This window comes from Callithrix jacchus, chromosome 7 (assembly GCF_049354715.1).
Source record: "Callithrix jacchus isolate 240 chromosome 7, calJac240_pri, whole genome shotgun sequence".
NCBI lineage: Eukaryota > Metazoa > Chordata > Mammalia > Primates > Cebidae > Callithrix > Callithrix jacchus.
Window position 1 is genome coordinate 81,531,403 of NC_133508.1, and position 27,308 is coordinate 81,558,710.

At 51.3% G+C, this 27,308-nt stretch overlaps 1 protein-coding gene and 1 non-coding gene across 15 annotated transcripts; both read right to left on the reverse strand.

The window, feature by feature from the left end:
- Positions 1–4,080: 4,080 nt before the first annotated feature.
- Positions 4,081–4,197, reverse strand: LOC118143317 (U5 spliceosomal RNA). The gene has a single exon (XR_004727544.1). It is a non-coding gene; the product is annotated as a U5 spliceosomal RNA (small nuclear RNA).
- Positions 4,198–6,195: 1,998 nt separating this feature from the next.
- PTCH2 (patched 2) lies at positions 6,196–26,721 on the reverse strand. Of its 14 annotated transcripts, none has more exons than XR_013519994.1 (22): positions 26,338–26,721; positions 25,211–25,403; positions 16,095–16,284; positions 15,918–15,987; positions 15,648–15,739; positions 14,826–15,021; positions 13,971–14,092; positions 13,628–13,775; positions 13,412–13,543; positions 12,988–13,318; positions 12,511–12,636; positions 12,303–12,369; positions 11,852–12,200; positions 11,412–11,724; positions 11,177–11,319; positions 10,914–11,094; positions 10,499–10,779; positions 10,250–10,387; positions 8,013–8,107; positions 7,530–7,672; positions 7,353–7,452; positions 6,196–6,939 (listed from the first exon to the last, which is right to left on the reverse strand). XR_013519994.1 is itself a non-coding variant. In XM_035251252.3 (22 exons), exons 1-22 carry the CDS (start codon positions 26,407–26,409, stop codon positions 6,685–6,687), a joined length of 3,561 nt encoding a protein of 1,186 aa, XP_035107143.1. In that variant the 5' UTR covers positions 26,410–26,721; the 3' UTR covers positions 6,196–6,684. The 14 variants fall into 14 exon arrangements, 12 of the variants coding, with proteins under 12 accessions (XP_035107143.1, XP_078187677.1, XP_035107145.1 ...); XM_035251252.3 differs by lacking the exon at positions 8,013–8,107 and having other exon boundaries at positions 12,303–12,421; positions 12,988–13,080; positions 13,163–13,318; positions 25,211–25,352; XM_078331551.1 differs by lacking the exon at positions 8,013–8,107 and having other exon boundaries at positions 10,914–11,319; positions 11,412–11,499; positions 11,588–11,724; ... (1 more) ...; positions 12,988–13,080; positions 13,163–13,318.
- Positions 26,722–27,308: the final 587 nt, after the last annotated feature.

Below are 27,308 nucleotides of genomic sequence, written 5' to 3' on the forward strand. Positions count from 1 at the left end.
TGTAATATGCTATATATATACACTTTGTGCTATATATACTTTGTGATATATACATATCTCCATATACGTATATGGAGATATGTACATGTATACATATATGTATATGGAGATATGTATATATCACAAAGTATATATAGCACAAAGTGTATATAGTAGAAAGTATATATATATATATATAGCACAGAGATTAAAGATGTTATTTGGCGTTATATCTCAAGCCAGAAAATGTGTTTACTCAGTAGTTACCATGTCATGGCAGCGTTGTTTGGATAGTGAAAATTGAAAATCATCTGTATGTCCATTACTAGAGGACTGGTTATATTAACTATGGCATATTCCTATAATGATATTTTAAAAATCCACGATCTTTGGTGAAAAAAGCACAGTATAGACCAATTACAACATGTTAAAAAAGGTAGCACAGTGATTAAGAGTATGTCTGCTTTTGCATCTGCTCCAAAAAAAAAAGAATAATAATAAAAACGAGATTGTGTCTTCTGGAGCCAGAATGCTTGCATTTGAATCCCAGCTCCACACATATTGTCTTTGTGATTAACCCTCTTTGCCACAGCTTTCTAATTTATAAAATGGAGATCACGGAACGTATTTACTAGAGCTTTTTGTTTGTTTGTTTTTGTTTTTTAAGATGGAGTCTCCCTCTGTTGCGCAGGCTGGAGTGCAGTGGAGAGATCTGGGGTCACTGCAACCTTTGCCTCCTGGGTTCAAGCAATTCTCCTGCCTTAGCCTCCAGAGTAGCTGGGATTACAAGGCATGAGCCACCAAACTTGGCTAATTTTTTTTAGTATTTTTAGTAGAGATGGGGTTTCTCCATGTTAGTCAGGCTGATCTTGAACTCCCAACCTCAGGTAATCCGCCTGCCTCAGCCTCCCAAAGTGCTGGGATTACAGGTGTGAGCCACTGCGCCTGGCCTTTAGTAAGAGTTTTTAGGAAGATTAAATTAGTTAATTTTATAAAATACTTAGATTATAGTGGAACAGATTAAATTCTGTATATGTGTTCAGAAAACATATTCATTCATTTGTTCCACAATTATTCATTGAATGCTCTTGCACTAGACACTGATTTAGGGTCATGGAATAAATACATCGGACAAGTCCAATGCCTCATGGAGCTAACCTTTTTTTTTTTGCAACAAAGTCTTGCACTGTTACCCAGGCTAGAGTGTGATGGCTCGATCTCAGCTCACTGCAACCTCCACCTCCCGAGTTCAAGCAAATTTCCTGCCTCAGCCTCCTGAATAGCTAGGATTACAGGTGCCCGCCACCATGCCTGGCTAATTTTTTTTAATTAAAAAAAATTTTTTTTATTTTTTTGAGACAGAGTCTCACTCTGTCATCCAGGCAGGGGTTCAGTGGTGTGATCTCGGCTCACTGCAACCTCCGCCTCCCGGATTCAAGCAACTCTCATGCTTCAGCCTCTTAAGAAGCTGGAATAACAAGTGCACGCCACTACACTTGGCTAATGTTTGTATTTTTAGTAGAGGCATGGTTTCACCCTGTTAGGCAGGCTGGTCTTGAACCGTTTGACCTCAAGCCATCCATCCGACTTGGCCTCCCAAAGTGCTGGGATTACAGATGTGAGCCACCATGCCTGGCCACCTGGCTAATTTTTTGTATTTTTTAGTAGAGCTAGGGTTTCACTATGTTGGCCAGACAGGTCTGGAACTCCTGACCTCGTGATCTGCCCTCCTCATCTTCCCAAAGTGCTGGGATTACAGGCATGAGCCACCATGCCCAGCCCATGGAGCTAACTTTCTAAGAGAAACATTCTAAGAGAAACATTCAGTAAACAAGTAAAGAAATGTATGATCTAATTCAGGGAGTAGTTTGTGCTGTGAAGAAAAGCAAAACAGGTTAAAAAGATAGCTATGCGGTGGAAGTGGGACTATTTCATACAGGACAGTGACTGTAGACCTCTGATGAGATAACATTTCACAAGAGATCTGCAGGGAGCCATGTGTCATGGGGAAAGGCATTGGAGAGTTTTGTGGAGGAGAGTGATGTGTGATCACATTTACTTTAAAAGAATAATAATTTGGGCTGGGCATGGTGGCTCCTGCCTGTAATCCCTGGACTTTGGGAGGGCAAAGTGGGCAAATCACATGAGTCCAAGAGTTTGAGACCAGCTTGGTCCACCTGGTGAAATTTAATCTCTACAAAAAACACAAAAATTAGCTGGTGTGGTGGTGTGCACCTGCAGTCCCAGCTACTTGGGAGGCTGAGGTAGGAGAATTGCTTGAATCTGGGAGGTGGAGGTTGCAGTGAGCTAAGATTGCACCTCTGCACTCCAGCCTGGTGGACAGAGTAAGATCCTGTGAAAAAAGAAAAGAAAAGAAATAATTTGGCTTTTTTTTTTTGTTTTTGAGACAGAGTCTTGCTCTGTTGCCTGGCTGGAGTGCAGTGGCACAATCTTCCCCCACTGCAACCTCTGTTGCCTGGCTTCAAGCGATACTCCTGCCTCAGCCTCCTGAGTAGCTGGGACTACAGGTCCGCGCTACCACTCCCGGCTAATTTTTTTGTATTTAATAGAGACGAGGTTTCATTATGTTGGCCAGGATGGTCTCAATCTCCTAACCTTGTGATCCTCCTGTCTCAGCCTCCCAAAGTGCTGGGATTATAGGCATGAGCTACCTCGACCTGCCAGAATCTGCCTGTTATGTGGAGGACTGGGATAGAGAAGGGCAAGAGCAAGGTAGAAAAATGGTTTAGAGAGAACAGTTAGGGAGGTTGTGCAATTATCCAGCAAGAGATCTTGGACCAGGATGGCAGCAGTGGAGGTGGTAAAATGTGGTTGGATGAAGCATATGGTTTGAAGGTGGGAGTCAATAGGACCAGGTGATGGCTATAAACTGGGGGGTCACTATCAGATGGCATTTACTTAAAGCCATGAAGCTAGGTGAGCTCCTTTATGGAGAGGGAATAGGAAGGAGGTAGACTATTCTATCAAAATACTCTTTCCACAGGGCACTTCTCACTAAGATATTATTCATCCGGGATTTATGTTATTTAGTAAATTGTTTTGTGTTTGATTCCATTAGAAAAGCTCCATAGGGGCCGGGCAAGCTAAGCTGGCTCATGCCTATAATCCCAACACTTTAGGAGGCCCTGGCGATGGTATTACCTGAGGTCAGGAGTTTGAGACCAGCCTGGCCAACATGGTGAAACCCGTCTCTACTAAAAATACAAAAAATTAGCTAGGCATAATGGCATGCACCTATAATCCCAGCTACTCAGGAGACTGAGGCAGGAGAATCGCTTGAACCCAGGAGGCGGAAGTTGCGATGAGCCGAGATTGTGCCATTGTGAGGAGGGAGACCCAGGCATTTGGGATTCCCTCCCCTCTGTCATCCACTATGCATCTCAATAAAAGAGAGAGCAGGCCAGCTGGCGCCTCCTGAATCTCCTTCCTGAAAACAACAGGCTAGGCTTTGGGGAAACTCTCCAGAAGGCACTATTCTTTTAAGATCAAACCAGAAACCTTTTCACATGTGAGTGCTAAAACTATGAACGAAAGATTCTTCCACGTGTAACATCTAAAGTATAAGCCTATATAAAGGCTGAACCTCTTTGTTAGACGAGCTTCACTGTTAGGCACCTACGCCGCCTTGCTCCTAGCTGAAATAAATTCCGTCCTCCTATATTCAGTGTCGGAGAGATCCTTTCCCGTGGCCGCTCCTGCTACAATTGCACTCCAGACTTAGTAAGAAGAGCGAAACTCTGTCCCTACTCCCCAAAAGAGAAGAAAAGCTTACTAAGGGAGGGAACCTTGTATCTTCACCACATAAACGGTTTGGATTCGCAGTTGAATTGGGGAAAAAAATCAGTCTGAAAGGGCCTCACTAAACCTCTAGCAGCTAGATATAACATCCCTGAACCTCTAGCCACATAAGGCTTAAGTAACAACTGGAAAACTCTTTTACTATTTTTATACCTCTTACATCTGCAACAAAGTATGATAAAAAATTAACTGGGCATGGTGGCACACACAGAAGCCAATAAACAGGAAGTGCAGTTTAAAATCATGTGGCTCACAGATCAAATCTTCAACACTTGCAGTTCAGCATCGGTAAAACACAATGCCTCAAAAAGTCCCATAGTGACTCAAATCTATTTGTCCCCATGGAAATCTTTAGTGAAAGGCAAAAGATCTACATTATTTGAAAAGAAAACAAAGTATGTGCCTGATTTCCGCTTCAAACCTGGCAGAGAGAGCTAACACTTAAGACACTTATGGTTTTTGGGTGCTTGCGCGGCACGCACTCCCTGCATGTAGTTCGTGTAAGAGTCATCATGTCCTAAAATAGTGCAGAAACCCCCGCGCAGAGGGAGCCTAAGCATCTGAGGGTGTCTTTTCGTGGTGCACCATGGGTATGCAAATCACAGGCGGCTCTAGGCTGGTTGGGTTGGCTCGGGCAGGGCCCCAGGGGCTGGACCACTGGGACCTGTGGGTTGCTGCTCTCCTTTGCTCTCCTTTGCAGGTCCTCCTGGGACACACACCCCGTGTGTGGTGCCGGGTGCCGAGTGCTTTGTGGGGGCAGGTGGTTTGTCCCCGGGGTTAGGGTCCTGTCCCGCCGTTCCTTACCTGCAGTGAGCCTCCGCCTTAGGGAGAGGGACGGGGAAACGGCTGGACACAGACACTCAAGAGCAGTGGGACCTCACAGAAGGCATGACACCACCACTCCTGGAGATGGCATCGGATCCAATTCACTTGGAAGGGTGATAAGAGGTCACGTCAAGGGGAAGTGGGAAAGTGTTCTAGGCAAAGGGAATGGCAGATGGACCTGAGGACCAATTCAGCCTGTCCAGACGGTGGCGCCCCATGTGTCTGATGAGGGGGCGCTGGGGTGAGAGGCAGGGACTAGATCTCTCTGGGCCTGGGAAGATGAAGATGAGGAGGCTTACTGAGGCTGGCTAACTTGCCCCGGGGTTACTCTGCTGATAAGCGGCACAGCTGGCTAACCCCTTTGCACTATTCTGGTCTGGTGAGTTTTCTCTGCTCCACTTAGAAGCCCCTCCTTGGTGACCCAAACACTGTTGGACCCAAATCCAGCCTCTCTCCCTATAGTAAGCACTCAATCCAGATGATGTTACCAAGTATATGACAAAAATCCAGAATCTGGGGTCTTTCCCACCCAGAACTAGAGAAGCTAATACCTCCGGATCTGGCACCACAGAAGCCTGCTGGTTGCACCGTGTACTCTAGGTTCTATACCAACTGCCCACTTCTCTTGAGTCTTTTTAGGCATTTTAGTGTGGATTCAATTGCACTAGTCGTTTCTTTTTTGTGTCTTTCGGTAAGAACATGATTTCCTGGCCTTTGTCCAGGTGGGGTGGGATGTGAGAAGGCCGTGTTTGTGGGGTGGCATCATTCCCAGTGAGTGGGGGGTTGGAGCCCAGGGTCTATGTGTCTCAGCTGTTGGCTGGGAAAGGGCAGTTGCAAACCTCCCCACACTGCTGGGTGAGGCTCCGTGCTATTCCAGGGCTGTGGCCAGTCTTCAACGCCTCTGCTCAGTGGGGCTGTTCAACCTCCACAGAACAAATAGCTTCAATTGTGTCCTCACTAGCTGCTGGCACCTCAGTTTCTGGGCAGTTCCTGCAGCTGATCCACTGGCTGGCTGGCCAAAGATGACTCTCAGCTGTCAGGCCGACTACCAACTTGCAGAGGCCTCTGCCTTGGAGGTTGCTCTTGGACCTGGCTCCTCTCCCTCAGTCTGCACACCTCCGGAGAAGCTCCCTAGACCCTGCTTACCTATCTTGGCATTAACTGGCCACTTTCCTATCCGCCTGCACTGCAGCTGTCACCTGCTGCATGGCTCTGCTCCTCTACCATGGTGTTTCCCATGTAGGTGAAGCAGGAGGTGAGTCTGGAGAGGCAGGTGATTGGGAATATGATGGCTCTGAAAGCCACATAGTGGGGTTCCTTTTTTTTCTGCTCCCAGTATCCAGAATGAACACAGTAGGATTTCACACCAACGAAATTTCTTATCATTTTGTATAGTAAGCACTTAATCCAGATGATATTAACAAGTATATGATAAAAATCCAGAATCTGCGGTCTTTCCCCTAGAGAAGCTAATACCTCAGGCCCTGGTACCACAGAAGCCCCTTCCAATAGCTAATGTTCACTTGCAAACTCCCCACTCTGTCCAAAAAAAAGCAACAAAGTCATTTGAGATGAGTTCACATAGAATATATTTCATTCTTTAAAAAATAAAACTTTCAGCATAGCTAACATCTATGTACTACAAAAATAGACATCTTCATATAAATAATGGATGTGGTAGGAGGTGAGCAGGCATACAGAGAGCCTGCCCAGGAGTCGCCAGGCGGTGAGGCTGGGGCTGAGGAAGGGTGCTGGAGGGTCCCTCGGGCTTGGTCTGCTGGGTGGGCAGTGGTATGGGGTGGGAAGGGGGACAGGGCTGCACTGCAGCCTGAAGGGCTGGCTTTCACTCTCACGTGACAGACACAGGCCCACACAGGCCTGGGTGTGCAAGGCAGTGACTGTTCTGTATGGATATCAGGGAGGTCCGTGACGGCTGAGTCAGGAGAGGGGGACCGCAGCAGCAGGACCCTCCAGGGGTCCATCCTGCATCTAATACCTGACCCACTGCTTCCCAGTGACCTTACTCAGCCCACACAGGGTCTCTGTGCTTCAGCTGTTCTTTCACCCAGTGGTTGGACCTGGTCCCCTGGAACTGAGGTCGCCAGAGCTGGTGGCAGCAGGGGACCAAGGGGGCTCATCAGAGGCTGGGTGGATGTAGGCACCAGGCAGCGGGGGTGGGTGGATGGCCACGGTCATGGAGGTAGTCACTCTGGCAAAGCTCTGGGGCAGGGAGGGGGACGCCCCCCACCTCAGCCCCGCTCCCTGTGGAGCTGGTGGAGTCAGGACCTCAGGGCTTTCCTTGTACATCTGTATCGCCTGTGGGGAGACACCAGCCCCAGTGAGCCCAGGGGCCCCTGGGGCTCCCATCCCCTTCAGCGTCTCCCTGGGGATCACCATGACTGTTGGGAAGCTGGGGTCCTTCTTGGTCTCCAGCAGGATATTGACAAGATGTTGAGGCCTGGGGCAAACCCTGCACCTTGCTCTGGATCATAAAAAGTTAAGGTGGGTCCCATGAAGAAGCCAGGAGGGCTAAGGGGCAGGAACATGGTGTCTGGGGAGAGCAGGAGGCTCCCACCTTCAGCTGGTGACACCTGTTGGGGAGGGACCTTGTGAGCTGAGCCTGTCTGTACCACAGGGGGTATTCTGTCCTGGCTCTGTCCCTTCCCTTGCCTGTCCCTACCCTGTCCTCTGGGCTGGGAACAGAGGGATAGTGCTGAGGGTGTGGTCACCTCTGGTGGCGGGCCCAGGATAGACAGCAGCACAGGCAGCAGCACAAGTCCGTGGAGGAGGCCGAGGAGTGTAAGCACTGTCAGCACCACAAAGAAGTACCTGGTTGGGGGCAGGGGAAGGTGGGTCAGCCTGGGCTGGCCCTGAGCCCTGCCTCCCTGCCCCAAGCCCTCCCCTACCTTACAATGAAGTCAAAGTTGGAACCAGCAAGCATGAGCAGACCCAGCAATGTAGAGATGGCCCCATCGGTCACTGGGGCAAATGTGTGCTCCAGAGCACGGGCAGCCCGCAGGTTTCGGCTACCCTGGGTGGTGAGGAAGCCCTGGAAAAAGAGCGGTCCTGGAGCTGCTCCTCTGCCAGTCATGGCCAGCTCATCCATGCCCCCACCTGTATCTGTCTTCAGAGCTCAACCATACCTTGGTCCACCAAAGGCCAGGTGAACTAAGTTCACGGGACTGTACAGGGAGCATGCGTGAGTCCTTTTAGGGAATACCATATGGATGGGTCTGGTGAGCTTAGACACACAGACATATAGAAAATAGAGTACAGCCTGGGTGACAGAGTGAGACCCTGTCTCTAGAAATAAGGTTGGGCATGGTGGCTCACGCCTGTACTACAGCATCACTTATTTTGCAAATGAAGTATTGTTGAAACAGCCATACCCACTGGTTAATGTCTTAACAATTTTGTGCTTCGATGGCAGAGTTGCAGCGGAGACTCTTTGGCCTAGCGAGCCTGAAATAGTCACTATTTGGTCCTATAAACAGAAGTTTGGCAATCATTGGTCCATCTACAAGACAGATGCCAAAGTGATAACAGTTACTTCTCCGAGTAGCGTTTCAGAGTAGCCTAATTCAGAGTAGAATTCGGAAGATTACTAATTCTTCCTTTATACCTTTCTGCATGCTGGATTTGTTTGTTTTCAAGGACCATATATTGCTCTTAGAATAATAATTGAGATCTTTTTGGGGGAAAGGAAGGGAGCTGTTTGTGGAGTCCAGCTGGGCTGTGGGTCCCCCCTTTCTTCTGCCAGAGAATACGCAGCCCTGGGCGAGGCCCTCCTCGGTTCTGGTATCTCTGCATCTCTTGTATCTTTGTAGAACCCCTCCATTAAGCCCACATTGCCATCCTGCTACCATCCCATTTCTTATTTTTTGAGACAGGAACTTACTGTGTTGCCTAGGCTGGAGGGCAGTGGTGTAATCATGGCTCACTGCAGGCTCAAACTCTGGGGTTCAAGTGATCCTCCTGCCTCAGCCTCCCAAGTGGTTGGGACTACAGGCATGCACCACCATGCCCGGCTAATTGGTTTACTTATTTTTTTTTTGAGACAGAGTCTTGCTCTGTTGCCCAGGCTGGAGTGCAGTGGCATAATCTTGGCTCACTGCAGCCTCTGCCTCCCAGGTTCAAGCAATTCTCCTGCCTTAGCCTGCCGAGTAGCTGGGATTACAGGCACCCGCCACACTAATTTTGTCTTGGGAGGCTGAGGCAGGAGGATCACTTGAACCCCAGAGTTTGAAACCCTGTTTCAAATAAAAATGCAAAAAATAGCCAGGCATGTATTTTGTATTTTAAAAATAAAAAGATAAAAATTAGTGTGGCGGGTGCCTGTAATCCCAGCTACTCGGCAGGCTAAGGCAGGAGAATTGCTTGAACCTGGGAGGCAGAGGCTGCAGTGAGCCAAGATTATGCCACTGCGCTCCAGCCTGGGCAACAGAGCAAGACTCTGTCTCAAAAAAAAAATAAGTAAACCAATTAGCCGGGCATGGTGGTGCATGCCTGTAGTCATGAAATTATTTGAAACAGGGTTTCACCACATTGGCCAGGCTGGTCTTGAACTCCTGACCTCAAGTGATCTGCTCACCTTGGCTTTCTAAAGTGCTGGGATTAGAGACATGAGCCACTGTGCCCAGCCTACAATCTTTTTGTAGAGATGAAGTTTCGCCTTGTTGCCCAGGCTAGTCTTGAACTCCTGGCTCAAACAATCGACCAGCTTAGCCTCCCAAACTGCTGGGATTGCAGGTGTGAGTCACCCTTCCTCATCCATCCCACAATGGTCCACAGTAAAACTATTCAAAAGAATCATTGGTTCCCATTTTTTCTCTTTTTTTTCTTTCTTTTTGAGATGGAGTTTCACTCTTGTTGCCCGGGCTGGAGTGTGCAATGGCAGGATCTGGGTTCACTGCAACCTCTGCCTCCTGGGTTCAAGCGATTCTCCTGCCTTAGCCTCCTGAGTAGCTGGGATTACAGGCATGCGTCACCATGACCAGCTAATTTTGTATTTTTCGTAGAGATGGGGTTTCTCCATGTTGGTCAGGCTGGTCTCGAACTCCCAACCTCAGGTGATCCACCCGCCATGGCCTCCCAAAGTGCTGGGATTACACTCGTGAGCCACCGTGCCCAGGCGTTATTGTCTATCTCTACCCCCAGAATATAAGCTCCTTGGAGGTAAAAAACTATATTGCTATTATATCCCATATTCTTTTTCATTTTTTTTTCCAAAAAAAAAATTCTTTTTTTGAGATGGAGTCTTGCTCTGTCCCCAGGCTGGAGTGCAGTGATGTGATGTGATTTTGGCTCACTGCAACCTCTGCCTCCTAGGTTCAAGCAATTTTCCTGCCCCAGTCTCATGAGTAGCTAGGATTACAGGTGTGCACATCTGGCTAATTTTTGTATTTTCAGTAGAGACAGGGTTTTGCCAGTTGGCCAGGCTGGTCTTGAACTCCTGACCATAGGTGATCCACCCACCTTGGCCTCCCAAAATGCTGGGATTACAGGAGTGGGGTACTGTGCTTGGCCCAAATTCTTAAATAGTACCTAGCACATAGTAGGGGTTTGAACAATATTTGTTGAATACTGAATCAGCTGACTGGGCCCTCCCCAGGGTGCCTGTGCTCACCAGAGCCACATGTACTGTGAACTCAATGCCAATGCCTACAGAGGCCACGAGGATCACCACAGGGATGGCGCTCAGCTTGATGCCCAGGAAACCCATGATACCAAACAGCTCCACGGTCATCATCGCCAGGACCAGCACCTGGGGGAGGCAGGTCTCACGGAGGGCTCCTGGCAGGAGGGCTGATGGGCTGGCCAGGGTAGGGTGCGGGTGCTGCTGGGTCTCTCTGTCCCCACTCCTGCAAGGACTCACTATGAGGCCAGCCATCCAGGGGTTGAGGAGCAGAAGGGCACAGACGAGGAAAGTGCACACCAGCAGAATGCAGATGGCCAGCAGGAAGCAGCGCCGCAATCCCAGATACTGCTCCCAGAAGAGGAAGGGGGAGCCACTGGGATAGGCGTGCACCCCAGCCTGGCCCGCCTCTGCACATGCTGCCCGGGCCCCCTCGATGGCCTCCACAAAGTCTGCAGTCTTCTGGAGGCCCCGCAGCAGGAAGGGGAACTGGGCAAACTCCAAGGGCTGAGCTGGCGGGACTGCAGAGGGGAGGGGGAAGGGAAAAGAGGGAAAGGGACCAGGCGGTGAACATGGGGCAGAGCAGGCAGGGCCTCAGGTTCAGGGCTTGTGTGGGTGAGGCTGAGGATCTTGCTAAGCCCCCCCCAGGACTCACTGCGAAGGTTCTCCCCTGTGGTGTCGTATTTGTCGTGCAGCCATTCAGGAGGTGGCGGGTAGAAGTTGGCCTGTGAGGCTGCCAGACCCAGGGGGTCACTGCTCACCCACACAGTCAGCCCCACATAGAAGAGCTCGGGTGGAATCAGTCCCTCTCCGTCCACCAGTTTCCTTGTGGTCAGCTGCAGAGCAGAGAGAGCTGAAGGCCTGGGCCCAGAAGCCTTCAGCCACTGTGCTCTCCAACCCCTCCAGCCCTTTCTCAACCTGGCTGAAATCCAGAGGCTCCTGGGAGTCTCCGGTCTGGATGAGCAGCTTGTAGGCCAGGGCCCCATCCTCAGAGCCATTGCGGTACGAGTGGCGAGTGATGCGCCCAGAAGCCCAGTCCTGGTCAAACGAAGCCTGGATTCCTGGGAGAAACCAGCATAGGGTTCTGTTAGCTGCTGGCTCCAGGGCGCTTCTGCCTGCAGCATGCCACCCTGCCAGTCTCCTCGCCTCTCACCCTGTAGCCAGTTGCGGTAATAGTGCAGCCAGGTGCGGGGTGCCTGGGTGGCCGGTGGGGGCAGCACGGCCTTGAGGGAACTGAAGCGCTGGTGCAGATCAAAGAGGGCACGTTGGGAGTGGGCGTAGTCGAAGCCACCCTGGGTCACCAGGGCCACCTCATACAGGGAGAAGTACCTGAGCTGGGCGCTCAGGAAGGCATGCTCCTTGGTGCCCCGAGGCACCACATCCGTCAGGGCCAGCCCGTCTTGCACCAGTGTGGCTCCGTAGAGGCTCAGGCCCAAAAGTGTGGCAAAAAGCACCAGCACGATGGCCTGTGGGAAATGGCAACTCTGCTGGAGACCCCAGGGCTGCCCCCCAGCCCCTCAGGCGGTGGACTAAGCCCTCTGCCCTTCTGGGCCCAGAGATGCTAAGTCTCTACCCTGCTCCACCCAGTCTTACCTTGGCCTGTGACTGGAGCAGCAAGGGGGCAAACTGATATCGGGCAAAGTGGGTAAGATTCCAGTGGGCACAGGGCAGGGACCTGCAGGCTGCCTTCTGCCTTGGCTTCTCCTCCTGGCCTAGAAGGTCCCGTGTGGACCCTCCAGGGCTGAAGAGCTCAGAGCCCAGTGGGTCAGAAGGTGGAGGCACCAGGTGGGCTTGGGGAGGCAGGATGGTGACCACATGTTGGCTGCTGGCTTCACAGTGGGTAAAGGCTTGAACTGTGGCCGTCAGGTGGGCAATGCCCACTGGTACTGTCCTGTCCCCCAGCTCCTGGGGGAGGATCTGAATCACCTGAGCAGAGCAGGGACTGGAAGAGGCAGAGAGTGGGTAAGAGGTCTATGCCCCGAAATGCTGGTGAGGGGACAGGCTGGCATGGGTCACGGGAGGAGGGCTGGGGTGCAGACAGTACCTGGAGAAGCAGCAGAGCACATCTAGGCGCTGGCAGTGGCGCCGCTGTAGGTCCAGGCTGAGGATGGCTGGGAAGACAAGCATCACGGCTACAAAGGTGCAGCCAACCACTATGGCCGCCTGGGGGATGGACAGGAGGGGCATGAAGGCTGGATGAAGCTCAGCCTCAGCTCCACATCCACCCTGGGCTGCCCCGTGTGAGGCCTCACCTGCAGGGAGAAGGCTCGCAGTGCAGGGATGGGAACGAGGGCAGCCATGAGGAAGGCGGCCATGTTGTTGATGGATGTGAGGACCACACTGGGGCCCGTGCGCTGCAGACACTCGCCCATGCAGTCCTGCCAGGACAGAGTGGGGACCTGCCCTCAGGTCACAAGGGAGGGGCTGTGTCAAGGCAGAGTCAAGGGGAGGCTCAGGAACTTGGGGTGTGGAGGCGGGGTAGTCATAACACAGCAGCTAGCACTTACTGGGTACCGTGCGCATGTCATGGGCTGTTCTAAGCACTCAGCTAGAGTTATCTTACGGATCCAAACAACAACCCTTGGGACACAGCACTATTATTCCCCCTGTTTACAGATGGGGACACTGAGGCACTGAGGTTCATTAGCAGCCCAAGGTCACTTGAACCAAGAGGCTCTTAACCAATAGGCTGAGCTACCTCAGATGGGCCCTGGAGGACAAGGCCCCACCTGGAGACGGGTGCCAGGCAGAGGCTCTGTGATGGCATGTGCCAGCAGGAATATGTGATCCACACCGATTCCCAGAGCCAGGAAGGGCAGCACCTGGAGGGGCAGAGAGCGGGCAGCTGGAGGACCCATGTAGCCTGGCGACTGGCGCTGAGTCGGCCCTGCAGTCCTGGAGTACCTGGGTAGTGGCAGCATTGAAGGTGACGCCGAGCAGGGCACAGAGCCCAAGGCCTGAGGCCACCGCCAGGGCCACCAGCAGCACCCCAGCGAGGCCCACGGCACCCTGGGACTGGGCACAGTCCCACCGCAACATGGTCACACAGGCATAGACCAGCTGTGGGGAGAAAGAGCAGTCTCAGACAGGGGATCCCAGGGTAGGCACTGGGTGGAGGCAGGGTGGGGGCAAGGTGCCCAGTGCAGGACCCACCATGAGCAGGTAGCCTCCCACCACACGGGCAGCACTGACTTCAGAGAATGCATGCAGGATGTCATCCAAGGTGGTGGAGGAGAAGGCGTGGATCTGCTGGGAAGCGTTCTCAGGCAGGGCCTCCTGGGCCAGCTGGAGAAACAGGGTGGATCTGAGAGAGCAGGAGGAGGGAATGGCCTCAGGGCACCCCCCTTGTCCTTGTCCATACTGACTGACCTGCACAAAGCGCCGCTGCCAGGCTTGTAGCACTGTGCCAGCCTGCTCCTCGCTCCAGCCTATGTCATGCGTCTGATAGTCACCCCGGAAATGCTCGTACAGCTGGCGGGGACTCATCAGCAAGAAGGTGCTCTGCAGGGCCTCTGCCCTGGTGGGGGGTGCGGGGGAACCAGGGGTCAGAGCTGGCCCAGACACCTGGCAAGGGGTGTGGGGGGTAACCAGGGGTCAGCCTGGCCTAGACACCTGGCAAGAATGTGCAGGGGCTTTTGCCAGAGCTGCCTGACATTACAATGTGGATTCTCATGCATGGAGTCCCCTCACCAACTCCAAGGGGAGGCCCTACCTCAGCAGCTGTCCTTGGGGGTTTCTGGCCGTGCCTCCCAGCAGCAATTCCTCCTGCCAGTGCATGAATTTGTGGGAGAAGCCATGGCAGCCCCCACTGAGCTCGTCAGCCACATTGGGAGCCTGGAGGGGAATAGGAGGGGTTAATGTTTAAGGCTCTGGCCGTTGAAAACTAGGAAGCCCCAAGGGGGAGCAGAGAGTAGGCTGCTGGGAGGAGCTGGCGTAACTTTGGTGGATTCTGAAGGACCACATTCGTAGGACTGTAAAGACACCTGGGAAACCAGGTATGATATTCATGCTTATCTACTGCGTTCTTAATTTCCCTATATGAGTATATTTTGATAAGAAGTCCAGCCTTGGCCTGGCACAGTGGCTCACACCTGTAATCCCAGCACTTTGGAAAGCTGAAGCAGGTGGATCACCTGAAGTCAGGTGTTTGGGACCAGTCTGGCCAACATGGTGAAACCCCATTTCTACTGAAAAAACAAAAATTAGCCAGGTGTGGTGGTGGGTGCCTGTAATCACAGCTACTTGGGAGGCTGAGGCAGGACTGCTTGAGCTGAGGTTGCAGTGAGCCAAGATCGAGCTACTGCACTCCAGCCTGGCGACAGAGCAAGACTCAAAAAGAAAGTCCAGCCTTATAAAAGGAAAAAGGGATTCATGTACCATTGTGGGCTCCGTAGGATAAGGAATGGGAATGGAACACTGGGGTCCTGGAACAGTGGGAGGAGGGTAATAATGGCCAGGAAGTGGGGGTCAGGGCACAGAGCTGTCCGCTCCCCCAGAATACAGGAAAGTTTGAGGAGGGGAAAGGGAAGGAAAACAGCCTTTCCCTGTGGACCTGGATGGAACCCACCTGCCTGCTGTGATGGTTGGGGGCACTAGGTGGGCAGTGGAGGTCGTCAGGGTGCAGACAGGGCCGCCCCATGTAGGCCTGGCCCACCTGTGCCTTGTCTAGCAGCTCCCGGAAGCCCTCAAGAGAGGCAAAGGGACCCAGCTCCTCCAGCAGCTGCTTTGGATCCAAGTTGGTCCACTGGATATCCGGGCGGCCACTGAGGGGAAAGCCCATGGTTGGTGAGGGTCAGGGATGAAAACCCAGGCTCCAAACTGCTACTGGGGCCCCATGCTGTGCCCCACTCTTATCTGCCAATTTCTCCCTCGATATGGAGGGTGTGCAAGGCTCAGCTTCTCAGAACTCTCGGGCTACATAGGCCCATGGGTACAAGAGGATATCAGGGCAGGGTTACCTAACACATAGAAAGGGCCCAGAAAGGTCCCACTGAGCCCCTTAGCAAGCTGTCTGTGCTTGGTTCTAATATATAACCAGCAGGCACATGCCTGTAGTGGGTTTTCTTTCTGGCCTGGGCAACAGCTTAGCAGACACCTAGGTAATTCCCCCCAGCAAAGCCTCTTTCTGGGGGTCTTTTTCTCCTTTGCTCAGAGCTAACAGATCTTTGTGTTTAGTTTTGTCTGAATAAGACAGTCTTCCTTCCTTCAGAGGGAAGGAGAAGGGGGATGTGGAGAGCGCCCTGCGGAAGCCCATGCTCTGTTCCTGGCCTGGGAGGTAACCAGGGTCTTGGTAAGGTTTTGATCATCCTCATTCCCCTGACCCCTCCTTTCTGCTGGGAGAGTCTCCAGCGGGAGATGAAGCAGGGCCTGGAGCAGCTCTGGCACTCACGGCAGGTAGGCGGAGCCCCCTTGGAGTTTGGCTCCCTCCCAGAAGCAGTCGAGGGGTGTGAGGATCACGCACGGAAACAGCTTCTCAATCATCTGCCAGGGACACCCAGGCCACATCAGTCCTGCCCCACAGCCTTTGTAGGATGCCCTCTGCAATCCCTGTCCTTAGTTTTAAGGGGGAGGATTGCAGGCTGTGGGGCTTGCTGCGTCTCTCTGAGTCCTCCCACACCACAAAAAAGGTTCCGCCTCTATTCCCTCTTAGGACACTTACCCGCTCAATCATTCCATTTTCAATAAGAGGAACTCCTGACTTATAGCATATTTTGTTCAAATCCCAGGACCTGCAATAGCCAGGGGCACAGGAGATCAGCAGAAGAGGGGGATTCCCACTCCAGAACCCCCATGGCATGCTTCACCCCCAGCTGTTCAGGGGCTCAGCCAGACTCACTTCCCATAGAGTGATACTTGGACTTTACTGGCAGTGAGGGCTGCCTGGAGGTGGAGGCCAAGTGCTTCAGGGGTGAGGATGTTCTCTCCCTCCTGGCGTGAGGTCTGTATCAGCATCTGAGAGGTGTATGCAGCCTCCTCCCCCAGCTTCTCCTTGGTGTAATGCAGCTCCTGGCTCACCCGGCTGCCCACTGCCAGAGCAAAGAGAGAAAGCTGGGGGTAAAGGGTCTGGGCAGGTCAGAACTAGGGAAGGGGGCTTCTAACTCTGAGGCCTCCCCAGACAAGTGGGAGAGGAGCCCCTGCCTTATCCCTGAGGGCCTCATCAGGGCCCAGGCTGACTCCCCAGGCTTCTGGTCCTGGAGCTCTGCTAGGGAAGTGGGAAAGCCTGGGTTGTGTGCTCTGTGGATTTCTTGTGTGGTCTAGGCTAAGCATGAACCATGTTGGCTGGGCTTTGGGCATAAACTTAAAAGATAATCAGCATGAGCTGGCCCTGGGCTGGGGGAGTTGTGGGGGAATCTTGGTAAGGGAACCTTCATTCAGTCCCTCTCTGCTCTGGTGGGGAGGACAAGGAGGGCCACTAGGGGCAATAGGGAGGCTGCTGCTGGGAGGGTTTCCTGAAAGAACAGGTCTAGGGCTGGGGCTGGTTCTTAGTTCAGGTTGCTCCTGGCAGTGATTTATATCACACACACCTTTCTGCAAGCTGTTCTGGGGAGAGGGTGGGTAGGGATGGGAGTGTCTGGTAATCATGGGCCCTGCGTTGGTATGGGCAAGGGGGAGGATTGGACAGTCATTTAGGGTTCTGCTCCCTCTCAGGCAGGAAGTGCATGGAATCAGCTCATGAACCCTGGCAAGGGTGAAATCATAGTGGGCCAAGGGGAGGGAGGAGTCCGGATCACTTTCAGCACCCCCACTGTCTAGAACACAGGGAGTCCAGGCGCCAGGCTGCCTTAGATTCCTGGATCTTAGCTCCCATCCAGTCCTGTGTTATGCTGGCCACAGGGTCCTACTCTGTAGCTGGGACCTGGGGGAGGTGGAGACATTGTGAGGGGATATCACCTATCTATGATGTGGGGAAGAGTGAGGGCCAAATTCACCTCTGGAGGCTTTGTGGATTTGGTCTGATCTAAGACCCTGTGCTGTGTCCACCTGTCTGGGGGTCTCCTCCTGTTAGTCTTTGCTGCCTGCTGGGACCCACAGTACTGCTTCTCTGAAACTCAAGCCCCTCTGAGATTGTCATGCTTCCCAATCTTTCTTTTTCCGAGATAGGGCCTTGCTTTGTTGCCTAGGCTGGAGTGCAGTGGCCTGATGACAGCTCACTGCAGCTTTGACTTCTGGGCTCAGGTGATCCCCCCACCTCAGCCTCCTGAGTAGCTGGGATCACAGGCACTTGCCACCACGCCTGGCTAATTTTTAATTTTTTTGCGGAGAAGAGGTCTCATTATGTTGCCCAAACTAATCTTAAACCAATGGGCTCAAGCGATCCTCCCACTCCAGCCTCCTAAAGTGCTGGGATTACAGGCATGAGTCGCTGCGCCTGGCCCTCTAATCTCTTTTTCAAACCCATGTTCTCACTCACAAAAGCCCCAAATCCTTGGTAACCCCAACACATAATTACCCATATGCTCACATCTCCCCCGCTCCCGGACAGTCACATTCTTGGCCTTCGCCTCATGAAAACAGCCTTCCTGTCTTGCTGCCCATACTGCCAGATTCCACCTATTCTTTTTCTTCCTCCCCTGACTTTTTTTTTTTTTTTTTTGAGACAGAGTTTCATTCTTATTGCCAAGTCTGGAGTGCAGTGGCACAATCTCAGCTCACTGAAACCTCCGCCTCCTGGGTTTAAGTGGTTCTCCTGCCTCAGCCTCCTGAGTAGCTGGAATTACAAGTGTGCACCACCACACCCAGCTAATTTTTGTATTATTAATAGAGACGAGATTTCACCATGTTGGCCAGGCTGGTCTCCAACTCCTGACCTCAGGCAATCCACTTGCCTCGGCCTCCCAAAGTGCTGGGATTACAGAAGTGAATCACCATGATGACTGGCCTTTGGTTTTTTTTTTTTTTTTTTTTGCGAGGGAGTCTTGCTCTGTCACTAGGCTGAAGGGCAGTGGTGTGATCTCGGCTCACCGTAACCTCTGCCTCCCAGGTTCAAGCAATTCTCCTGCCTCAGCCTCCGGAGTAGGTGGGATTACAGGGACCCATCACCATGCCTGGCTAATTTTTGTATTTTTAGTAGAGATGGGATTTTGCCATGTTGGCCAGGTCTCAAGCCCCTGGCCTCAAGTGATCTGCCCACCTCGGCCTCCCAAAGTGCTGGGATTACAGGTGTGAGCCATCAAGCCTGGCCTCTTCTTCTCTGACTCTTCCCTACTTCCCACTCCTTTGCCAGGTCTGTATTGCAGTGTTTATTTCACCAGGCTTAGGCCAAAGGCTGCCGCATGGAGGAGAAGGAGGAGAGGACAGAGAGAAGCTCCCCATAGTAAGTGGGTTTGCTGAGAGGAAGGAGGTGCGGGAGGAGGAAGAAACCCAGAGAGACCTGATAAGAAAGCAGGAGAAAGAAACATGGATAATTTAAAATGGAGGATCAAAAAGAATAAAGACTCCTCAGAGGAGAAATGGGGAAGAGAAAAAGATAAACCTCAGTTGACAAAGATAGATATGGACAGATGAACTGGGATGCATTGTGGTGCAGGAAGGAAGAGATGAGGATGTTTAGTCTGTGCTTTGGGCTAATTACTTACTCTCTGTGAGTCTCCAGTTCCTCATCTGTCAAATGGGAACAGTGACTACCTTGGTAGAGTTAGAATCAGTGCAGGTAAAGTACTTAGGAAATTGCATGGCACATAGTAGGTACAGATATGGAGTTATTATTCAGTAGTTGCTGGAAGAGAAATGATGTGACAGAAAAATGAGAAGGAACTGAAGGAAAGAAAGACTGCAGGTGAGTGGGGAGGAGATAAGACAGGAGGGAGAACATCAAGATTGATACATTAAAAAAAAACTTTTCTCTACCTCTTTTTTAAAAATTTTTTTGAGACAAGATCTCGCTCTGTCACCCAGGCTGGAGTGCAGTGGTGCGATCACAGCTCACTGCAGTCTTCACCTCCTGGCTCAAGGAGTCCTCCCAAGTAGCTGGAACTACAAGTGTGTGCCACCATGCCCAGCTAAGTTTTGTATTTTTTGTAGAGACAGGGTGTCCCCATGTTGTCCAGGCCGGTCTCAAACTCCTGGGCTCAAGTGATCCTCCCACCTCAGCCTCTGAAAGTGCTGGGATTATAGGCATAAGTCACTATGCTTGGCCAAACTTTTATGTCTTTACTGATGCAAAAATACAACTGGCTAACCAATGTGGAAAAAGAGTCCACCTTATAAGTAATCCTATACATGCAAATAAAAATAAGAAGTTACTATCTAACAATTTACCAAAAACTTTAAAATTGATAGCACTCATTGCTGGTTTACAGGAGTACACTTTAATCCGCTATGGGAGTGCACTGTGGTATACTCTTTTGGGAAAGCAACATTGCAATATGTATGCTTCATAATCTGTGGTCTAGAAGTTTCACATGTAAGGGCCTATATGCAACTGTAGGGACTTAAGCTTTCTCTGGGTGAAATGGGAGTCCTGGTAGATTTTGAACAGATATGATCTGACTTTTTAATCACCTAACAATGTATTTTGGTGAATACACTGTTGTGAGTTGTGAATAAGAGGTGCCCCCGAGAAGAAGTCAGGAAAGGTGTCCTGGACCAAGTGTGTGCAGGGAACTGTCAAAGGCTCAGTGTTTCCGTACTGCTAAGAGTGAGCCAGGGAGGAGCCAGTGACAGTGCGGGAGAAGCAATCAAGTCCAATTATGGAGGGCCTAGAGTGTGTGCTGTGGAGTTTATATTTGACTTCACAGAATCTGGTAGAAATTGGTGGAAGGGCTCTAAGAAGGGGACTAACTTGGCCAGATGGAGATTGGCCACAGGGCAGTGCTGTGGAGGCAGATTTGAGGATGAGGCTGTCAGCACCTTCCTCCTTTCTAAAAGACCCTGATTTTGGTGGCCGTCCTTGGAAAGGCCTAGTAATTAGAGACAGCTGGGCTCTTCCCCAGCATCAGAAGATTAGTTTAAGAAACTTGATTAGTTTAAGAAACCAATCAGTAATTCCATTGCCTTTGGCAAGTTTAGGATTTCTGCATAGGATGCTACATAGTTCTCGCCAAAGACATCAAATGAGAAGTTGGCTGGGAGGCTTCTAATAAATTTTTCCTCAGTTTCTTTTTTTTTTTTGAGATGGAGTTTTGCTCTTTCACCCATGCTAGAGTGTATTGGCGATCTTGGCTCACCACAACCTCCGCCTCCCAGGTTCAAGCAATTCTCCTGCCTCAGCCTCCCGAGTAGCTGGGATTACAGGCGTGTGCCACCACGCCCAGCTAACTTTTGTATTTTTAGTAGAGGTGGGGTTTCACCATGTTGGCCAGGATGGTCTCACTCTCTTGACCTCATGATCTGCCCACCTCGGCCTCCCAAAGTGCTGGGATTACAGGCGTGAGCCACTGCACCTGGCCTAAATTTTTCTTTACTTTCAAAAAGACATGTAAGACCAAGTACGGTGGCTCATGCAGGTAATCACAGCATTTCAAAGGCAAAGGCAGGAGGATCGCTTGAGACCAGTTCAAGACCAGCCTGGGGGCTGGCCGGGTGTGGTAGCTCAGGCCTGTAATCCTAGCTCTTTGGAAGGCTGAGGTGGGCAGACCAGGAGGTCAGGAGGCCAAGACTAGCGTGACCAATGTGGTGAAACCCAGTCTCTACTAAAAATACAAAAATTAGCCAGTTGTGGTGTGGGGAGGTTGGAGTGAGCTGAGATCATGCCAATGCACTCCAGCCTGGGTGACAGAGCAAGACTCTGTCTTGGGTAAAAAAAAAAAGACCAGCCTGGGTAACATAGTGGGACTGAATCTCTACAAAAAACAAAAAAATTAAAAAATTAGCTGTGCATGGTGTTGTGTGCCTGTAGTCCCAGATACTATGGAGAAAGAGGCAAGAGGGCTGTGTGAGCCTAGAAGTTTGAGGCTGCAGTGAGCTGTGATTGTGCCATTGCACTCCAGCCTGGGTGAAAGAGTGAGACCCTCTCTCTATAAAACAAAACAAAACAAAAACAAAAATACGTGCAAGACAAGAATGACTTCTTTTTCCTGCCACTGCAGCAGCCACCTTGGGATAAGCCTGAGGACAAAAGTCCAACATGTTGAAGACAGCAGAGGAGAAAGATAGAAAGAAACTGGGTCCTTGCTCATGTCTGTGGGCTGCTGAATTAACTGAATTAACCAGATTTCCTGTTACAGAGAATAACAAATCAATCTTCCTTCCTCCCTCCTTCCTTTCCTTTCTTTCTCTTTCATGTGGCTAAGAACATTCTATTATTTCATTTACTTATTTATTTATTTTATTATTGTTATTTTTTTGAAATGGAATTTCGCTCCTGTTGCCCAGGCTGGAGTGCAATGGCGTGATCTTGGCTCACCACAACCTCCACCTCCCGGGTTCAAGCGATTCTCCTGCCTCAGCCTCCCACATAGCTGGGATTACAGGCATGCACCACCACACCCAGCTAATTTTGTATTTTTAGTAGAGATGGAGTTTCTCCATGTTGGTCAGACTGGTCTGGAACTCCCAACCTCAAGTGATCCTCCTGCCTTGGCCTTCCAAAGTGCTGGGATTACAGGCTTGAGCCACCATGCCCGGCCTATTTATTTATTTTTTTGAGATGGAATCTTTCTCTGATACCCAGGCTGGAGTGCAATGGCACTTAAACCTGGGTTTAAGTGATTCTCCTGCCTCAGCCTCTCAGGTACCTGGGATTACAGGCACACGTCACCATGCCTGACCAAATTTTGTATTTTTACCTTCTCTCTACTAAGAGACGAGGTTTCACCATGTTGGCCAGGCTGGTCTCAAACTCTTGACCTCAGGTGATCAACCCACCTTGGCCTCCCAAAATGTTGGGGTTACAGGTATGAGCCACTATGCCTGCCTTATTTTTTAATTTTTTTTTTTTCGAGATGAAGTCTCCCTCTGTCGCCCAGGCTGGAGTGCAATGGCCCGATCTCAGCTCACTGTAACCTCTGCCTCCCAGAATCAAGTGATTCTCCTGCCTCAGCTTCCCAAGTAGCTGGGATTACAGGCACATGCCACCACATCTGGCTAATTTTTGTATTTTTAGTAGAGACGATTTCACCATGTTGGTCAGGCTGGTCTCGAACTCCTGACCTCATGATCTGCCTGCCTCGGCCTCCCAAAGTGCTGGGATTACAGGTGTGAGGCACTGTGCCCGGCCTTATTTTTTAATTTTTAAGAAACAGAGATGGGGTTTTGCCATGTTTCCCAGGCTGGTCTTGAATTCCTGGGCTCAGTCAAACCTCCCACCTGGGCCTCCCAAAGTGCTAGGATTACAAGTATGAGCCACCATGCCTGATCCGAAGGCATTCTAAATGATACAATCAGGAGTATATTGTCAGAGATGGAACAAGGCTTCAACTAGAGCAGTGACCACAAAGTAGAAAGGATGGGTCTGTTATGAGAGAGTTTAAGAAACAAGGATTTACTAGTTTAGTAACCAACTGGACAAGCAAGAACTGAGGCTGACTCCTAAGGTTTTAGCTTTAGGTATTTATTTAAGTGATGGTGGTTCTACCAACTCATATAACGCCATCCCTGTCTTCTACATAGAATTGCAGCTCTTATTGCCCTGGCTGGAATGCAATGGCACGATCTTGACTCACTGCAACCTCTGCCTCCTGGGTTCAAGCGATTCTCCTGCCTCAACCTCCAGAGTAGCTGGGACTATAGGCATGAACCACCACACTCGGCTAATTTTTATATTTTTAGGTAGAGATGGAGTTTCACCAAGTTAGACAGGCTGGACTCGAACTCCTGATCTCAGGTGATCCACCTACTTCGGCCTCCCAAAGTGCTGGGATTACAGGCGTGAACCACTGCACCCTACCTGCTTACTCTTTTTCTTTGAGACTGGGTCTCATGGTGAGACTCTATCTCTCTGAAAAAAAAAATCACTGCTTTTACCTCATCCCCAGCCAATATAGGACAGAACCATATTCTGAAATAAAGGAAAAAAACCTAGGAATTGGCTACCATCCTCTTATAACACCCTCCCCCAAACAACAGCAAAAAACTGCTGGGGTCTAACCTTTCCTACATGGGAGTGTAGGAGAGGACGAGGAAATGTGGAGGTTCAAGCAGTGTTTAGATGGGGCAGATGTGGGGATGGAGAGGGAGGAGGGGAAGGGAGACTGCCTCTGTTGTGGCAGGAAATCCAAGAGTCATTTGGGACCACCCAAGCAGCAATGGTGTGGGTGGGGGTATGTGTATATGCGTGTATGCACATGTGTGTCCTGGGGCTGGGGGCAGACAGGCAGGCAGAGCAAAACATCTGCTCTGGACCCCAGGGCTGGCTGAAAGTGTGTATGGATGTGAGAGTCTGCAGGGCTGGGGGTAGGTAGGGTGGGGACGTGTGGGAGCCCAGTAGGCAAGCAAGCTCTGAGAAACATCTGCTCTGGATCCTAGGACTTGCCAGTATTTGGAATAACTCAAGACTCCAACCTGGGCTCTGCCGTTGGGTATGGGCCAGGGCTGAGGGAGCCTGCAAAATACAAATTTCCCAGGGAAAAATAGACTGGAGTTTGACTTCTATTAAGGGCTGCCATATGAAACCAGGCCTCAGGAAAGGAAAGAGTTATACTGAAATTATTAATAAGAAATCATTCTGGCTGGGCGCGGTGGCTCACGCCTGTAATCTAGCACTTTGGGAGGCTGAAGTGGGCAGATTACTTGAGGTCAGGAGTTCAAGACCAGCTGGCCAACATGGTGAAACCCTGTCTCTACTAAAAATACAAAAATTAGGCTGGGCACAGTGGCTCACACCTGTAATCCCAGCACTTTGGGAGGCCTAGGTGGGCAGATCATGAGGTCAGGAATTCGAGACCAGCCTGGCTAACATGGTGAAACCCCATCTCTACTAAAAATACAAAAACTAGGCCGGGCGCGGTGGTTCACGCCTATAATTGCAGCACTTTGGGAGGCCGAGGCGGGTGGATCACGAGGTCAAGAGATAAGACCATCCTGGTCAACAAGGTGAAACCCCGTCTCTAATAAAAATACAAAAATTAGCTGGGCGTCGTGGTGCATGCCTGTAGTCCCAGCTACTTGGGAGGCTGAGGCAGGAGAATTGCTTGAACCCAGGAGGTGGAGGTTGCAGTGAGCCGAGATTGCGCCATTGCACTCCAGCCTGGGTAACAAGAGCGAAACTCTTCTCAAAAAAAAAAAACCCACAAAAATTAGCCGGTGTGGGGGCAGGTGCCTGTAATCCCGGTTATTTGGGAGGTTGAGGCAGAAGAATCACTTGAACCCAGGAATCGAAGATGGCAGTGATCCAAGATTACACCACTGCACTCCAGCCTGGGTGACAGAGCAAGACTCCACCTCAAAAAAAAAAAAGAAAGAAAATAACTCTTTTATGCTTCTGGATTTGATCCCACCTGACGCTGGCTGTTGCCTCAAATTGTGGATTCTGTCATGCTTTTCCATTAATTGGGCCCAGGTGTATGAACCCTCTCCCTAGAGGCTTGGCCAGATGATTTACTCAGTTTCCCCAGCCTTCTAGTTCTAACTTTTCTGATTCTCCTGGTCAGAAGTGATTTCTCCCTGCCTTCTTTTACACAACATAATCACTGGGTGCTCTGTATTGTATTTTAGTTATTCCAGCACATATTTAACTTTCCTTGCTACTGAAAGATGAGCCTTGTTTTAGCTGCCTTTGTAAACCCTGATGCATTTCTATGTTAGCACATAGAAAGTTACCAATAAATGCTAAATACACACATACAAAATAATAGACAAATATTCTATACACCCAATTCACGGGGTCTGCAGATAGCCATTTGTGGGTATGGAAGGGAACAGTGTTCCTTGATGCCCAGATGTATAGACTCTGACCAGCAGGTGCCCCTCCAGCCCCAGGGCCAGGCCTACTAGGGCTCAGTAGCCAGCTCCTCACCCCATTCTTGCTTTGGGCTCACCGTACCTGAGCAGCTATGGCCAGTGTCTACAACTCACCTTCTACCCAGAGCTGTTCCAGGTTTGTCTCAATAATAGCCACGCGAAGACCTAATGCCAGGGCCCCAAAGGCCAGCAGTCCCAGGAAGAGCACTTTGCCACAGTGTCTCTGGATCCCGAAGCCCAGAGAGAAGAGCAGGCCCTGGAAGTAAGCACGAAGCCAGAGTGGAGCCTTCAGGCTCCCAGCTAGGATCTGGGATAGAAAGAGAAGGGTCAGCCAGGCATCACTGCAACAATGCGTGAAATTCTTCTCTTCTCACCCTGTATATCGGCTGCCAAGCCCTAGCTTCTAGATTTCCAGATGTGGGACAGGGAGCACCAACACAGACACAGGTCCAAACTTGGAAGATATAACACCTGCCACCCCCAGCTCCCTCCCTCCATCCCTCCCTCCCTTCCTCCCTCTCTTCCTTCCTTCCTTCTTTCCTTCCTCCCTCCCTTCTTTTCTTTCTTTCTGTTTCTTTCTTTCTTCCTTTCTCTCATTCTCCCCTCCTTCCTTCTCTCTCTCTTTCTTTTCTTTATTTTTTTGAGATGGGGTCTCTCTGTCACCAAGGCTGCAGTGCAGTGGCACAATCTCGGTTGACTGCAACCTCTGCTGACTGCAACCTCTGCCTCCTGCCTCAGCCTCCCAAGTAGCTGGCACTACAGGTGTAGCTGGGACTGCAGGCGCGTGCCACCATGCCTGGCTAATTTTTATTTTTAGTAGAGACGGTGTTTCACCATGTTGGCCAGGCTGGTCTCAAACTCCTGACCTCAGGTGATTCATACACCTCAGCCTTCTTACAGGCATGAGCCACTGGGTCAAGCCGGCATAGGCCCATTTTCTGAGATAGGATACATATGTACACACACACACACACACACACACACACACACCTGTCATCGGGTGGACACAGAGGTGAACCCACAGACACTCATTCTCACTGGCCAGATGACGAGATGATGAGAAGACACAGGCACAGACACGCAGACACAGACACACCCGCACAACTTACTTGCTGTGTTAGTGCTCACTTGCCTTCAGACAACCAATGACACTCAGCACGTCAAGACATCACAAACCTTGAAGAGGCCCGAGTGATAGACCTGGCCCTGCTCTTCCTTCTTCCAGCTCCCCCTCTACTCACCTGAGGTGCTGCGGTTCGAGCTGGGGGTGTGTAATTCGGTGGCAGCTCTCTGAGGGGCGGCGACCGAGTCATGCTGGCGGGAATGGGGGGCGTGGGCGCCCCCAACCCGCATTATCTGGGAACTCCCATAGGCTAGCCCGGCCTCCCGGTACCGCTGGTCCCGCGTGGGGATTCAGTGGGGCCGCCAAGGCGCGGACAGGGGTGAGACTGTGGGGTGCGGGTGTTAACGGCGGCTGGGAAGCACGAGTGCAGGGAGCTGCGGGTCCGGGGCGCGGCGCCGGGGTTCACCCACTCAGTGGGCCGCGGCGGCTGGAAGAGGAATGGGTCCCGCGCGCAGGCGAAATTGCTGGCTGGAGACGCCCAGCAGGGCTGGAGGTGCCGACTGGAGTGAGAGGCGGCTGGAGCTCCAGAAAAAGGGAGCTGGCCGGGGCGACGCCCTCCCATTGGCTGAGGGGCCAGCAAATTACCCGAGCCGCGCAGCCGGATCCGCAGCTAGGTAACGGTGCCGCAGGGGGCGGGGCAAGAGACCACCCAGGCTGGGCCACCCCGCGCCTTCCTCCCGCCCGCGGGGCCCCGGGGAGGAGGAGGGAGGAGGATCCTGGAGAGGCGCAACGGCGGCCAAGTGTAAATTCGGATAGGCTGACGCTGAGAAAGGCCGTTTGCGGGCCCTGTTAGGACTACACATTTTTTTTTTTTTTTTTTTTTTTTTTTTTGAGGAATCTCGCTCTGTCAGGCTGGAGTGCAGTGGTGCGATCTCGGCCCACTGCAAACTCTGTCTCCTGGGTTCAAGTGATTCTCTGCTTCAGCCGCCTGAGTAGCTGGAATTACAGGCGCCTGCCACCACGCCCAGCTAATATTTTGCATTTTTAGTAGGGACAGGGATTTCACCATCTTGGCCAGGCTGGTCTTGAACTCCTGACCTCGTGATCCACCCGCCTTGGCCTCCCAAAGTGCTGGGATTACAGCCTTGA